The following is a 14,085-nucleotide window of genomic DNA, read 5'->3' on the forward strand; positions in this document are numbered from 1 at the left end:
CCTCCCTCTTCTTGTGGCCCAGGAAGCCAGGAACGGGGTGTCTAACTTGCATTTTTTCTACTGCATTAAGGTGCACTTGCCTCTGGCATTTTGGACTGCATTCACTCCTCCTTTCTTTTCCTCGTCTTGACTTGACTTGACTTGACCACCAGGAACCAAGTCCAAGTCCAAGCCCAAGCCCAGAGAACGAAAGAGGCCGAATCCAGTTCGGGGATTTTCGACACGACAGACCAGACCAGATTGATTCTACGAAATTGTTCTTTTTGTTTCTTCTGGTTTGCATTTACACAGATAGAGACTTGCATACTTACATTTATACATACATACATACATCATAAGGAGTTTTTGAAATTGGAATTGAGATTGAGACTCACTTCGACGGAATCTGCTTTTTGGCTGCCCAATTTTGAATTTTTCAACTTATAAGACCTTGTCAAGATGGGAATACTGTAGTCGTGAAGAGAAACCGCTAAGTTGACTTGACCTTAGTGAGAGACATGTGTGGGTAAATTATCAGTTAACGTTATTAAGATGACGATGAAGATGAAGATGAGCTAAGACGTGGTAGGGAATTGCAAAGAGTGTGTAAACTTGGGACTGTACGTTACTTGCAAAGGTCCAATTATACTTACCGTACTTACTATAGGTTACTTACTATACCTATACTTAACGAGGGTCAAAGTAACACTACATTACAGTACGTAAAAGTCCAAACGGGGATATAATCCGACAGACTGGATTCTGCTAAACGGGATCTCACAAGACGAACAAGAAAGCAAGCGAAAATCTTTCGAAAGAACAAAAAACATGTGGTATAGTGATTTGATTGGTACAGGGTATGGGTTGAGAGAGACTCGATCGAGGACAAGGCAAGGCAACAACAAGACGCGGCAAACAGAGGAGAGCAAATGGAAAGAAAAGGGAGGGGGCTTCGGTTGGGTACAGAGACGATAAAGGAAAATAGGGTTGGGTTCTTGGAATGGAACGCGGTGGTGGGGGCTTTGGAGGCCGGTGAGGTTTGGGATTGTCTCTCGTGTTTTGGGGGTTGAGGACTTATCTTGAAAATGGAGAAAAAAAAAGTAAAAGCAGAAAAGAAAAGAAAAGAGATTTGGGGTTGGAATAGGGGACTGATAAGTCTTGTGTGAATGTGCGTGGTAGCACTGGTGGTGGAGAGATGTGGGATGGATTGGGGAGAGGGTATGGTGGTAAGTGGGTATGGTATAGAGAGTGTGGGTTGGTATGTTCGGGGAATCAACGAAAGGGGGATCTGTTCATCCATTGGTGAGACATGATCTTGGTAGTAAATTAGAGCAAAGCTCCAGTAGGAAGACAATTGATATGAGATGGGGGGAGGGAAAGAGCCAGTGTGGTGGTTGGTGGTGGTGGGCTTAGCCAGCACCAGATCGAGTCTCGAAGAGGACAACACGAAGAGACGGAACGAGTCGCTCAACAATCAAAAGAAATTATACACATGTCACTCGTGAACATCAGTTTCTTGCGAAAATTGGAGATGGAGAGTTAGAGGGGAAAGTAGGAAGCGGGATGAGATGCCTCGCGCAGACCCATGCTGAGGAAATGAAATAGGCGACATCTATCAAGAGCAACAGGGGGGATATCTCGCTGAATACAAAAAATCAGATGAACAGACGAAAAGAAAGCGCACGTCAAAGATGTCTGCAAACGCAGTGAAAACATCGGAATCAACGACGAGCTGGACTTGTCGGAGTCAGAAGGTTGGCCCGGACAGGTTCCTTGCCTTTGCTGGGTGGTGGTGGAGGAGCATCGTTAGGAATAGGGGGGAGGGCCTTGTCGGATGCAGGAGGGCCGTTTCGGCTGTGGGAGCTGTGCCCTCCGACGCTGCTTGCCTCGCCGGCTTCGTCAACAATGGGGAGAGTCGAAGTTGGGCCAGGACCTCCGGCATCCGCAGGGTCCCAGACTGTGGCTAATGTGCGAGGATGGGTGACGGAAACATCTTTCGATGCCTCCTTCTCTGCTGCCTGCATGGTTCGTTCCACAGAGGAAGATCGGGAGTGCCGCTTTTCAGTTGATACTTGAGGTGCAGCGGAAGCTTGTTGGGCTTCTTGATTTCGTTCGGCTTCTTCCTTGGACATTGTGATGCCCTTGATGAAAGCAATGAAGCGGTCTCCGTAGCCTTCTGGAGCTATTGGAGAGATCTGCGTGCGGTCATTCGAGAGACCTTTGAAGAAGTTCTCAATCTTTTTGATGGTACCGTACTGTAGAGTATGTCAGTTGTGTTTCATCCACTTGAGCAGAAATCCTTACATGAGTCAAACAGTCAATGATACCGAGGTAGTAAACCTCCTCACCCGGTTGGTCATTCTCATGGGTGGCTCGGAAACCTCCGTCTTCGGCGTAGAAGTAATGAGTCCGCTCGTCAAGAAGTTCTTCTGGCATCTTTGCTGCAGCTTTATCCAAAGGAACGGGACGTTCCCGTTTGATCAGCATGCGAAGTTCTCGGGCCTTGCGATCATTCTCCAGTTTCGAGGGAGTGCGCATCAGCGAGTTGGGAGTTGTATCTTCTTCACGGTCACCTCCCGGTTGGAAAACTTGCAGTGTCTTATCACGCAGTTTCTCCTCGTTGCCCCTCGCTGCATCGTGGATTCCTACTAACAGGGAATAATCCATGATCTTGAGTCGTTGAAGCAACACAACATCACGCTTGAGCTGTTCAATGAACTTCTCACGTTTGGTCGGGCCAACCTCAAGATGACGATTCCGACGAACCCAGTTCAAGTCCTTCATGGTGGCTCGCGGATTTCTCTCGAGGTCGGCCTCATGCAAATCACGCCCAATAGTTGATCCCTTCAAATCGAATGTCTCGTGAATGTCTCGGTGTGGTGGGAACAAGTTGTTCATCACAACGAAGTGAATCTTGCGACCATATGCCATCTTCACTCGGTGTAATCCGTAGAATTGCGAAATCAAAGTGTCCGGGTTGTTCTCCACATGACGATAATACTCGGGGAGGATCTTCCGAAGAAGTTTGTGCTCGGAATGATGAATAGTCTTGATGATGTACTTGTAGTCGCGCGAGAAATAGAAAAAGCTTCCACTTTTGCCGGGAGAGCCGAGTTCGGACAGAATGTACTTGCTGGTCAGGGACATCAGATAATCGGCAGGATCGAGGCGGAACTTGGCGCGAAGGTGTCGGAAGACCCAAGGGGCATAATCTTTGAATTTGAAATCGTATTTCGCGGAGGGGATCAATTCGTTTCCAGTACTGCTAAACGTTAGTAACGATCCAGTCAGTGAACAACTAAAACATACATGTCAAAGGAGAATTTGTGTTTGGCGTCAAAGTCCGCGGAAGTCAATTCCCGGTCCATTTTGGCGTTGATCCTCGAGACCGTAAAGCGAATTCCCGTCAACATGTTGTAGGCTGTCACATAGTTGACGTGATTCTGATCGACCTTGGTTCCGACAATGACCCGCTCATCGTCCTCCTCTTCGCGCCGGCGTCGCGATGCACGCTTCTGTTTAATGGCCTCGGCCCATCGAGCGGCATCTTCATCTGGAAGCGCCTCATCCACCGCACTATCTGGTAAAGTATTTTTGGTTCCCCTTCGCATCAAAGCCACCGATGTGCGTCGGAACCCGGAAGTGGGAGACATCCGACCGGTGCTGTATGCGGCATCATCGCTTAGTTCCCGGCTATCCCGACGCACGCTAGATGCCCTCGGGACTTGTAATGAATGGCGGTGGCGCATACTAGAGCCCTGCGACTCGGGGCCAGGACCAGCATCGGGGATTGCCGGGGCGGGAGGAGAGGAGTGGCGCTGACCACCAGGCCGCGTTGCGTTCAGGCGATCATTATCGGAGGAGTGACGGCCCGTTTCGTCGGGTTGCGGGATCTGTAATAGCGAGGCGGAGGGCGAGATGGAAAGTTCGTCGGCGGAGGGTCGGTGTGTGTCTCCATTGGCCATCAACTTGCCGGGAAAAGGGCGATAGTTCCCATTGCCATTGAGTTGTTGGCCATTTGATGCAGTCATCGATCCTGCTCCCGGGCCAGAATCTGAGGGTTTCCGGTCCGACATGGATGGCCGACTGGCCTCGCGAGGATTGGCGGACCCATTGCCCACCGAATGCATGCTGCCGTCCTTGGAGAGTGGCGGATCGCGCGTGTAGGAGCTGACACTGGACCGAGGGCCATTCAAAGAGTATGCACTGCCGTTCTTGAGGTCGGTCAGAAGAGATCGGTCATTCTGGAGAGAGTCGTGATTCGCGTCGGGATAGTTGGTCCACAGGAAGGTGTTTCCGACGGAGGTTTTATCGTGCGACTTTCGGGGGGAGTCAAAGGAACGAGGGTGTGTGGCAGTGGCAGTACTAGATTGGTAGGAGACGTCGTTGAAGGATGGCATGACTGCGACTGTGTTTTTTTTTTTTTTTCTTCTTCTCTTCAAAGAAGTGTGACGTGAGCCCTGCGTGGACAGCCCGAGACTATTGGGCGGACCAAGGAAGTTGTAAACCAGACCGAGGAAAAGATTAGAGACAGAGAGAGAGAGAGAGAGAGCCAAAGTGCTCCAGGCCAAGGTGGATTCAACCGATTAACATGTTTTAAGGGACAAAGAATTAGGGGAATATGGGGAGAGGGGGGGAAAGGGAAGAGAAGATGGTTGTCGGGGCGAAAAGACGTGCGTGTCGTAATTACTGTACGCTCCACACTTCAGCTCTTCAAATTTACTCAACTTACAGTACAGAGAAGAGGGTAAATTATCTCTCTGCGACTGTATCGTATTCAGGGACACTTGCAAGTCCCCTATCTTTTTTTGGGGTTCAGTTGCTCCCCGTGGGCATATATCCAGTATCAGGCTACGACATAAAACTCGAATGCTCTCCCTCCTTTCCTCCCCCACTGATGATCCTCTACTCTCACGACTCTCAATACTCTCTCCTTCCCTACTGTACTCACCAGACCATCAACCACCATTGGACCATGTGTCTCTACCCCTCCCATGCAAGGAGATCGGCGGTGTCGCGCAACCGGGTCTATCCAAGTTGCCGAACGTCATACTTATGCATACCCTATTCGACTATGTATGCGACAGTAGAGCATAAATCCATGCCAGCAGATACAGTACAAGTAACTTCAAGGGATCTCCCCCCCAATCCGAACCCGCTATCGGCTGTCCCTGACCCGGACCCCTTCGGCCTCACGATAAGAACACCAGAACAGCCCCGTGAAGTTCGGTGATAGTCCCACATAACGTGAAGTGACAGTGGTTGGTCGACTTGCATACCCACCCTTCCCTCTCTACTGTATCATCTTCAACGACCAAAAGACAAAAAGCAAAACTAAACACAGGGCCCCATCATGAAATGATATGCAATGCTACGCCACAGGGGAAATTCTCCACATGCGGACGCCGGCTCAGATACAGCCTGGCTCCGGTCTTGGGGTTGGCGGTGATTGGGAGAGTGAGGAGGAGCTAAGCCACAGAGAGGGTCTTCTTCTGTCTACTGTACTGTCTACGGGATACAACATACAGTATACAGTACTGTATTGATGTATCAATGCGAGCATAATACTGTGGTGTCGGGAGATCGGAGATTGGGCGTAATCTACTGATGGGCTGGAACGCTTGGCTGCGACAGGGCTGGAGGTGACCACTTGGACCCCCCTGGCGGGTTTGACAGGTCCCTTGGGCTTGTGTTTTGCTTGTATACTGTACTGGACACTGGTGGTGCGGGGCTTGGAGTTGAGATATTATGATGATATGGTGATATAGATGAAACGATGCTTTCAACAGTGTCTCATGTCGGAAAGTGATAAGACTGTCGAGCCGGAGAAGAAAGCAAATATACTGTAACTTATTACTGGAAGCGAAACTGACTCGAGTCAACAAGCAGAGTCCAAGACTGCGCTGTCAGACAAAAATAGATCGTGGAGCCGATCGACACTTTGTTGACAAGCACGCGGTCTAGGAGACGCGATCTACGCTCGACCGGATCCAGACAGTATAAGATCCAAGATCCAAGATTCAATTCACACTCAAGCACAGAATTCGAATAAAAAAGACCGTAGTTTCCCCATTGCAAACCCCACCGCAGGACGCCATCCATTTGACTTGGAAAGAAAAAAAAAAAAAAAAGAAGAGTCATCATAAGAGATCCCAAGAGAAACAATAAGGGGACTGTCTGACCCACGAAGAGATCAAAAGATCGACAGAAAGAAATTACAGGAGAAGGACAAAAGAAACCCCAATGCCCTCCCTGGAAATGCGCTCGTGAAAATAAAATAAAGTAAAAGGGAGGGCTTGGTGAAAACGAGGAGATGTCCTCTATTTCTTGGTAACCCGCTTCTTGGGGGCTGCCCGGCCTTTTTGGGCCGACGGAGCAGGGGCAGTGGTCTTAGTAACACGGCCAGACTTGGTCGTGCTCAGAACCTTGGGCTTCTCAACGATAGCAGGAGCCTGGAGTGCTCGTTAGTGAACGGTCGATCAAGGGGTGCGCGGAGCAACCAAGAGACACATACGGAAACGGGGGTCTTGCGGACCTTGCCAGAGTTAGCCTTGGGCTTAGCAGCTGTCTTCTTGGCAGTGGTCTTGGTAGTAGTCTTCTTGGTGGCAGCTGTCTTAGCAGCTGTCTTGGGGGCAGCCTTCTTGGTGGTGGCTTTGGTGGCCTTGGATGACAATTAGCTGGAGATGCAGAGACTCAATCGATAGATCTTACCTTGGCAGCCTTAGCTGCGGGCTTCGCAGCAGTCTTAGCAGCAGTCTTAGTAGCAGTCTTAGCAGCTGGCTTAGCAGCGGGCTTGGCTGCGGGCTTAGCAGCGGCCTTGGTTGCAGGCTCCTTCTTAGCAAGCTTCACTGGGCCAGAAGAACCTAGAGCGCGACGTGTCAGCCGACCAGTCATATGATATTCTAGGGCAAACTCCAAGAGCTAGAGAGCATCGTATGCAGAAGAGAACAATGTGCGTGAAATTAAAGTAAAACATACCCTTGGGCTGAGTGAATTCACCCTTCTCAACGCCGCCTTTGATGGCCTTGTTGAACTGAGCATCAAAAATACCCGGAGACATAACATGAATGTCGTTATTGGCCGAGACGTACTTCTTGATCGCCTGGCGACTATAAGAACAAAGCAGTCAGTTCAATGTTCTGAGGATTAAAAAAAGAAAAACCTCCGGGCCGCCGACACCATCTCAGACACCGGCGACCGCGAGGTGAAAACTCAAGAAACATACCTGCTACCATTGCGCTCCTTGAGCTACATACAGAAAGGCCAGTCAGTAATCAGAGACGACAAATAAAAAGAAAAGCCTTCGGTTTTGTGGCTGACCATGCCCAAAGGCAAAGACGTGTCACGGTCGGGCGCGACAATCACAACAACCAGGATGGCTCGCGCCGGCAGTGATCAACTCACGTTCACAATGGCATCCTTGATCATATCTATATCATTCGAATCAGCAGTTGTTCGCGACTAGAATGATGCACAAATCGCGTTTACGCGATATGATGCGAAAGCAGGATCACAGGAAACTTACCACGGTAAGAGGTGTGGACAGCAGGTGCGGCCTTCTTGGACGCGCTGGTAGACTTCTTGGGAGGCATGATTGAATATATGTAGTGGTTGTTCAAAGAGAATAAGAACAAGCTCAAGGATCAAGAGAAGATTTAATGGGTCTGAATTTGTGGTGGTAGAAGGGAAAAAGAGAAGGGAAAGGGAAGAAGGCCGCGGGGCATCCGCGATTTATAGGCGACCGGTGTTGACACAAGATCAGGAAAATAGCACTAACTTCCTTTCTCTTTCTTTGCTTTCTGATTTCTCTTCCTTGGATTGGATGTTTTATCATGTAGTCGTTTGGCTCAGAGTTCTGTTACCTTGAGTTGTTGTCGCTTCTCAGATCGCGTTCAATTCTCAACGTCCTGTGACTGTACATTCCCTCATATTCAAGGATCCAAGGAAAAGAGACTATAAGACTTTGACGACGTAAATTTGTATTCTGGACTGCCAGATCTACGAGGAGCAAATAAATTCATTTGGTTTCATACATGTAGCGCGATCATGGTCAAGACTCTCGCGTCTTGCCCGGCCCTCGTTGGAAATCGCGCATATATGCCTCATTTTCAGCGCCAGGTGCATGTCTGCATATCTCCAGGGGTTAGAGATGGACACATTCCAATGCCATCCGGGGTGATCGTCCCATCCCTCTTTTCTGGCCGGATCTGGCGATCCTCTATGGAATCCTTGGAGCTTGGACGCTTGCGAAAGGGAACATGGCAGACACGGCAGCACTTTACAGTCTCTGCATACATGTCAATATGCGGTGTATAGTCAAAGTGATATAGTCCAGGGTTGCACCTCTGACGCAGATCTGCTGTGATGTGCAGCTGCCGAAGTCATCGAAGCTTACCCTCCCTTGCTGGGGACCTGCATCCTCGTGCCCGTGGGGGATCCCGAAAGTGACCCGTTGAGGGGGATACCTGGTGACGGGTCAATTTCCACGGTCCGGTCTGGGGAGAGGGACTCAATGATGGGTAGACTTGGTGCCTGGTGGCGAATGTATAGAAGTTGAGGGTGGATCACGGGGTTCTCAGGCGCGTCATGTGAACTACTCTATATCAACACTCCGAGACTGATTTGTATCCTGGGATGCGTCTCATCGTTGATCCCTTCGCTATATGCCAGGATGACTGGATGAATCCATCCTGACCTGTTCGGTTATGCGCGCCACTGAAATAGCAATTTCAACTATGATATAACTTAGAACCTGACGGATATATAGTAGACATATAGATCTATTTATATATTTATCTTGGTATAATTGAGAACCCGCACCCTCTCAGCATGGCCTCGACAAATAAAGAACAATACCAAAAGCACAACACACCAAGCACAGAGCGTGACACGCGATATATATCCAGCACCAAGAGAGGGGGAACACACCGACGCCACACACGATCCCCAAGATCAGCAGGAAAAGAACCAATAAGCAAAGCGCCCAAGGTCCAATCGAATCCCCGCTGCTGCACGTTCCCAACTGTCCAAGGTCTGAGGTAAGGCCACAGCTGCCCCCATTTCGGAGCCTAACTCATCCCCAGTATAGATCTAGCCCCCAATCCCGCAAAAACGTTGTGACCCATTGGAAACCCACCCGCCAAAGCCCTAAAAGGGAAGTGGTATTGAGTATTTTTTTTGTTTGGCTATTTACACCAGATGGCTTGCTAGATTATGCACCCGATCATTGGTTCATCAGGGTGCTGGGTCGATGGGGATCAGGAATTACTGCGTTATTCTGCATCCCGCATCCGGCGGGTCGAATCAAGGGTTGGGGTTAGTTGATTGCTGATCTTGCAATACCTGGGCTGGGCTTGTGGGTTTTGAGGATAGGATGTAACTCTGGTAGATACTAATTATGGATTTTTGTTATTTTATGGGTTGATGCTGCCATGATCGTAAAGATCAGCCGTTGGGTTGATTTGTGGTTGGATTTCTCTCGCTAAGTCGGGCCTGGTCTATACTTCCGTGCTGGGTGTTTTCCCCCTGCGATTGTTGCACCACGTCCTGCGATAAGATTTTTTAGAGCGATATTGGCACTGCGATTTGATTTCATCGCAAGTGAAATGTTGTTTTGGTCTTTTACTTGGACATGGCGTTGAGGATCAGACAATATGTGATGTCATGATATTGTTCCTTTTTGTCTGATCTCGGTGTGCAAGGTGTCAGGAACTGTCACCAATACAGCGAAGACGATTAATTCAACTCATTCATATTTCTTTTGATACCAAATACGAAGAGATGATGTGATGTACAGGACTTCCATACCTCCCGGTCCATGAAGCAGGGATCTCCACAGTCGAAGCGAAGACAATGCATAAGAGAACAAAAACAGAAAAAAGAACCACAGAACGCCCACGCCAGCCCAGCCTATGTTAGATCGGCAAATTTTGAAGCGCCAACCCTTTTTTGACACAGTGAGAAAATTGCCAACTTATTGAGGGATTATCGTATGACAACCTAGCCTGCACCCCGAGGCTTTGACTTGGCGTCCTTTTTAGCCTTGGCATCGTCCTTCTTGCGCTTCTTCTGCTCTTGCAGCTTCTCATCGTGCTTACGCTTGAGATTGGCCTTCTCGTCATCTGTACGGGCGACAGGCTTGAAGAATCCCTCTAACCGGGACTGTTGTGCGGTTTTGAGATGCTTGGACAGACGTGCTGCGCCGTTGCGTACACGATCCTCATTAAAGCCCTTGTCTCCCACCAGGTACTCGATCAGACCGTCAATATTAGGTGCTTCCCACTTGAAATCACAGTCTGGGTGGTCAGCTGCTCGGACGTCTGGGTTAACAAATAGGTCGCGGGCATCTTGGTATGGCCAGTCCTCGGGGACGACGTATTTCTTCTTAGGATCGTTCTTCATATACTCGAGAACCTTTTCGATTGTTTTGTGTTCCTTGATCAAGTTGAGCGCAGTGCTAGGCCCGACCTTGGGAATGGGTTCCAGGTAGTCACAACCCAGAAGAATGCAGAGATCGATGAACTGTAGTAATAGTTAGAAGGCGTGATGGCTATACGTTGACAGAGACAGTACCTGTGCCCGGTCCATACCAAGACCCTCCAGAGCCCGGCTCAAGTGAATCTCCTGAATAGGCTCCTTACGCTGCTCACTGAAAGTGAGATGGCGCAGGAGAATGGGTGCTTCAAAGCACAAGGTATCCATATCCTCCGATGCAGCTCCATACACCTTACCGGCACGAGCCAAGACAGCACATTGAGCCTCTGCCTCGGTAGGCGCGTTGATGTAGGGAATTCCCATCAGACTGAGAAGCTTCTTGCACTCAGCATTGTGTTCACGAGTGACACGAACAGTCCGTCGCGAGAACTTTTCAATATCCTCCGCAGTTCCGGTCTCCTTAGCCTCCTCATGGGCCTCAGTAGCCTCGGCCTTGCGTGCAACACGCTTTGCCAATTCGCCAGACTTGAGCTTTGGCGGGGCACCATCGAAAACGTAGAGAGGCTTGATGCCGTTGTCCACCATGCGCAGTGTACGGTAGAACATTCCCATCAGGTGGGATGTTGTTTCACCCGACTCGCTCATAAGCTGTTGACCCTCTGATCGGACGGCAATCAGGAAACTGTAAATACTCATGGACCTGCGTTGGGTTAGTGACTGCAGAGCTATCGTAACCGCGAACCAATGACGTACGCATCCTATAGGAGAAATCCCCAGTCAGCTTTTGATTTGATCAATGCAATTTTTGAAAGTAACCAGGATGAAACTCATACAATTGCGACCTTACGGCCGAAGTGATTCTTGATCTCACCCGTCTTGATCGCATCGGGGGCATTCTCGGAGATAACCTGGTAAAGGTCTGATTATCATCAGCATAGATCAACAGACGCCCAGCGTAGCATCACTCACGTTTAATACCCATGTTGGCGGCGGGCTTGAGTTATCGTGGTCAAGAGGGAAAGCGATTCAAGTTGAGCTTGACACTCACTACGCGAACGCGCTGGGAGCGCGACACCATTAACCCACAAAAGGCATAGCGCGACGAAGAGTCATGTGACAGGAATCCACTCAGGTGCCTTGATGCCTTAGTGCCTGATGCATGGCTGCCTCATGCCAAGACTGTGAGTAATTCGGGTCCAGGCGCCTTCATGCGACCCCGCCTTTCTCCCCGGAATGCGCCATGCGGAGGACTTCAACCTCACCATGAAGCGCAATCGCACAAACTTCGAGGCCAATGGCGAGGCCTCATCCGCTTCTCCACCAGGCGTATTCACGCCCGAGGACCACTCGCGGCCGCATATCCCGAAGATTTCTCGACGGATACGAGCATGCACGGAGTGTAAGCGGCACAAGGTTCGCTGTGACATGAAGGCAACCGACTCTGTGTGCTCAAGATGTCGGCGCATGGGATTAGACTGTGTTGTAAACAAGAGCCTTCAAACGTTGCTAGAAGATGAAGCCGAGTGAGTGCTATATGGTCCGATTGAGAGCTGCCAAGTACTAATTGCGCCGGTGGCTGTTTAGGTGGAAGACTATGATCGAATCGGCGATGACGGACCTACTTAGAAAGTCTCAGCTACCGGAGCTATCATATTACCAAGCCGGCGGTAATTCGATCGAAACACCTTCGAAGAAGAGAAATCGAAAAGAATCCACCGTTTCGACCGATGATAATGGGACTGCACACCATAACCGAACAGAGTCGGTTGACAATTCTGCTCGTCCGGCTACAATTTCAAGGCCATCGAATTATAGCTTCTCGCAGCAGCAACCACAGTATTCTCTTGACCGAGAAGAAACCGGCGCAACTTCTTTGGTTACAGCACCAATGGGGAGTCTATACGAGGTGACACAACTGAGCGAGAACCGCGAGAGCTCGCCAGGACAAAATCTTGCACCGGATCAGGCATTGGTCACTGACTTCATTTCGCGGGGTGTGATGAATATTCAAGAAGCCGAGGAGCTATTTCTTCAGTTTGATCAGGTACTGAACCGATACCTATGGGATGGAGCATTATTGGCACATAAAGATTTGACCTCCGTTCGACGGTCATCGTCAATGCTGTCTGCTGCCATCCTGGCTGTTACTGCACTTCATATGCCAACCAAGGAACGCACATTCGATACTTGTTACACTGAGTTTGCAAAACTAGCGTCGGAGTCCATGCTAGGTCATCATCACACCATGGATGACATCCGCGCCTTGTGCATCGGGGCTTTCTGGCTTGCAGATGTGAGCTGGAAGCTTTCTGGTTATGCTGTTCGTATTGCAACTGAACGTAATCTGCACCAATTTTACCGCAAGGCCGTACAAGGGTCACCAGAACACATTGAACAAGCAAGGCTGTGGTATTTGCTCTACGTAAGAAGCCAAATTACCAACCAATGGTATTCTCGCTAACCTTCTTCAGACCTTGGAACATCATTTTTCTATTGCATATGGCCGACCACCGATGATTCATGAGGATGCTAGTGTTACTCAACACAACATCTTCACGCAGACACCATCAACATCACAAGGAGACCTTCGACTTCACAGCCAAGTCGACTTGTTCATAATCCTAACCCGTATATATTTTGCATTTGGACCCGACGTCGATCTAGAGGTTCCCGAGAGTGATTTTCCCAAGATCGACCAGTTCGATATCGACCTAGGAGATTGGAAGTCAGCCTGGCTTCCTCGACTTGGTGAGTGAGAGCTCATCCGCATCGTCTGGCATCACCTGCTGATATAATCTAGCTGGGAGCCGTTACGTCGGTGCGTACCCATACAAGGCCGTGTACATGCATTATCATTTCTCTCGATTGCAGCTGAACTCAGTTGCTCTTCGCACATACCATTCCTCTACCTCTTCTGGACAAATGTCATTTGAACGCAGAAAGCGTGCCAACATAGCTGTCGAGTCAGCCATTGCCACTCTCCAAGTCTGTTTAGATGAGCGAGACATCCAGCGCGCGCTTGTCGGCGTTCCTCTATATCTCCACAGCATGATCACATTTGCAGCAGTCTTTCTGCTGAAAATTGCAGCCAAGGTCTGCTCAAATGGGACTATTCCCGGGAGCCAGGGCCAGCAGACCTCAATCGCCTCGGCAGGACTACAGGTTGATGTTGGCTACGTGCGTGTCCTCGTCGGGCGAGTTGTTGAGCTCATGGTATCATGCAGCCAACGTGCAAGCCAGCGCCATCTCAGTCACCACATTGCAAGGGGTCTTCGGAAGATGCTCACTGGTCTTGAGGAATGGGAGAAACGGAACTCAGGGACACAACAGTCCATGGTCTCCCACCATGACTCTCCATCACTATTCAAGCCAGTCATCATCCCAGGAGCCCAGCTTCTAGGCGAGCGTGATACAATTCTGAACCACCCACCGCCCTTACTCGGAGTTGCGCCGCTGTCCGCTGAGCGTCGCAATGGCTTTGAGCCACCAGGGCTCGAAAAGCAAGAGCTTGGTCTCTCTGAAGGCTCGGCAGACCCTATGATGGCGGATCTGTGGGGATTCGATGAGGATTACTTCCCCACGGGGGTATTCGACTTCCTCCAGAGCCAGATGCCTGCGTGATACTCCTAGATTTGGCATTCCTTGTTGCCACGTCCCTTGAATGTTCTACAA

The 14,085-nt window shown here is 49.8% G+C and overlaps 5 protein-coding genes across 5 annotated transcripts; 1 reads left to right on the top strand and 4 right to left on the bottom strand.

Moving 5' to 3' along the window:
• Positions 1 to 57: 57 nt before the first annotated feature.
• On the bottom strand, positions 58 to 333 carry N7511_004085 (uncharacterized protein; the record flags this gene model as incomplete). The annotated part of the gene is made up of 2 exons (XM_057126510.1): positions 58 to 246; positions 328 to 333. 2 exons carry the CDS (start codon positions 331 to 333, stop codon positions 58 to 60), a joined length of 195 nt encoding a protein of 64 aa, XP_056985400.1.
• Positions 334 to 1,700: 1,367 nt separating this feature from the next.
• On the bottom strand, positions 1,701 to 4,379 carry N7511_004086 (1-phosphatidylinositol-4-phosphate 5-kinase; the record flags this gene model as incomplete). Its single annotated transcript, XM_057126511.1, has 3 exons — positions 1,701 to 2,234; positions 2,284 to 3,241; positions 3,289 to 4,379. 3 exons carry the CDS (start codon positions 4,377 to 4,379, stop codon positions 1,701 to 1,703), a joined length of 2,583 nt encoding a protein of 860 aa, XP_056985401.1.
• A 1,920-nt stretch (positions 4,380 to 6,299) lies between these two features.
• N7511_004087 (histone H1/H5 family protein) lies at positions 6,300 to 7,581 on the bottom strand (the record flags this gene model as incomplete). Its single annotated transcript, XM_057126512.1, has 7 exons — positions 7,505 to 7,581; positions 7,384 to 7,409; positions 7,205 to 7,227; positions 6,958 to 7,088; positions 6,691 to 6,842; positions 6,494 to 6,640; positions 6,300 to 6,431 (listed from the first exon to the last, which is right to left on the bottom strand). Exons 1-7 carry the CDS (start codon positions 7,569 to 7,571, stop codon positions 6,300 to 6,302), a joined length of 678 nt encoding a protein of 225 aa, XP_056985402.1. The 5' UTR covers positions 7,572 to 7,581.
• Positions 7,582 to 9,978: 2,397 nt separating this feature from the next.
• On the bottom strand, positions 9,979 to 11,395 carry fen1 (multifunctional nuclease RAD27; the record flags this gene model as incomplete). The annotated part of the gene is made up of 4 exons (XM_057126513.1): positions 9,979 to 10,500; positions 10,552 to 11,171; positions 11,261 to 11,332; positions 11,383 to 11,395. The coding sequence occupies 4 exons, from the start codon at positions 11,393 to 11,395 to the stop codon at positions 9,979 to 9,981; spliced, it is 1,227 nt and encodes a 408-aa protein (XP_056985403.1).
• A 251-nt stretch (positions 11,396 to 11,646) lies between these two features.
• On the top strand, positions 11,647 to 14,034 carry N7511_004089 (uncharacterized protein; the record flags this gene model as incomplete). Its single annotated transcript, XM_057126514.1, has 4 exons — positions 11,647 to 11,936; positions 11,998 to 12,835; positions 12,885 to 13,161; positions 13,214 to 14,034. 4 exons carry the CDS (start codon positions 11,647 to 11,649, stop codon positions 14,032 to 14,034), a joined length of 2,226 nt encoding a protein of 741 aa, XP_056985404.1.
• Between the last annotated feature and the right edge of the window lie 51 nt (positions 14,035 to 14,085).

Source organism: Penicillium nucicola (genome assembly GCF_028828085.1).
Source record: "Penicillium nucicola strain IBT 29836 chromosome Unknown utg000003l, whole genome shotgun sequence".
Lineage (NCBI taxonomy): Eukaryota > Fungi > Ascomycota > Eurotiomycetes > Eurotiales > Aspergillaceae > Penicillium > Penicillium nucicola.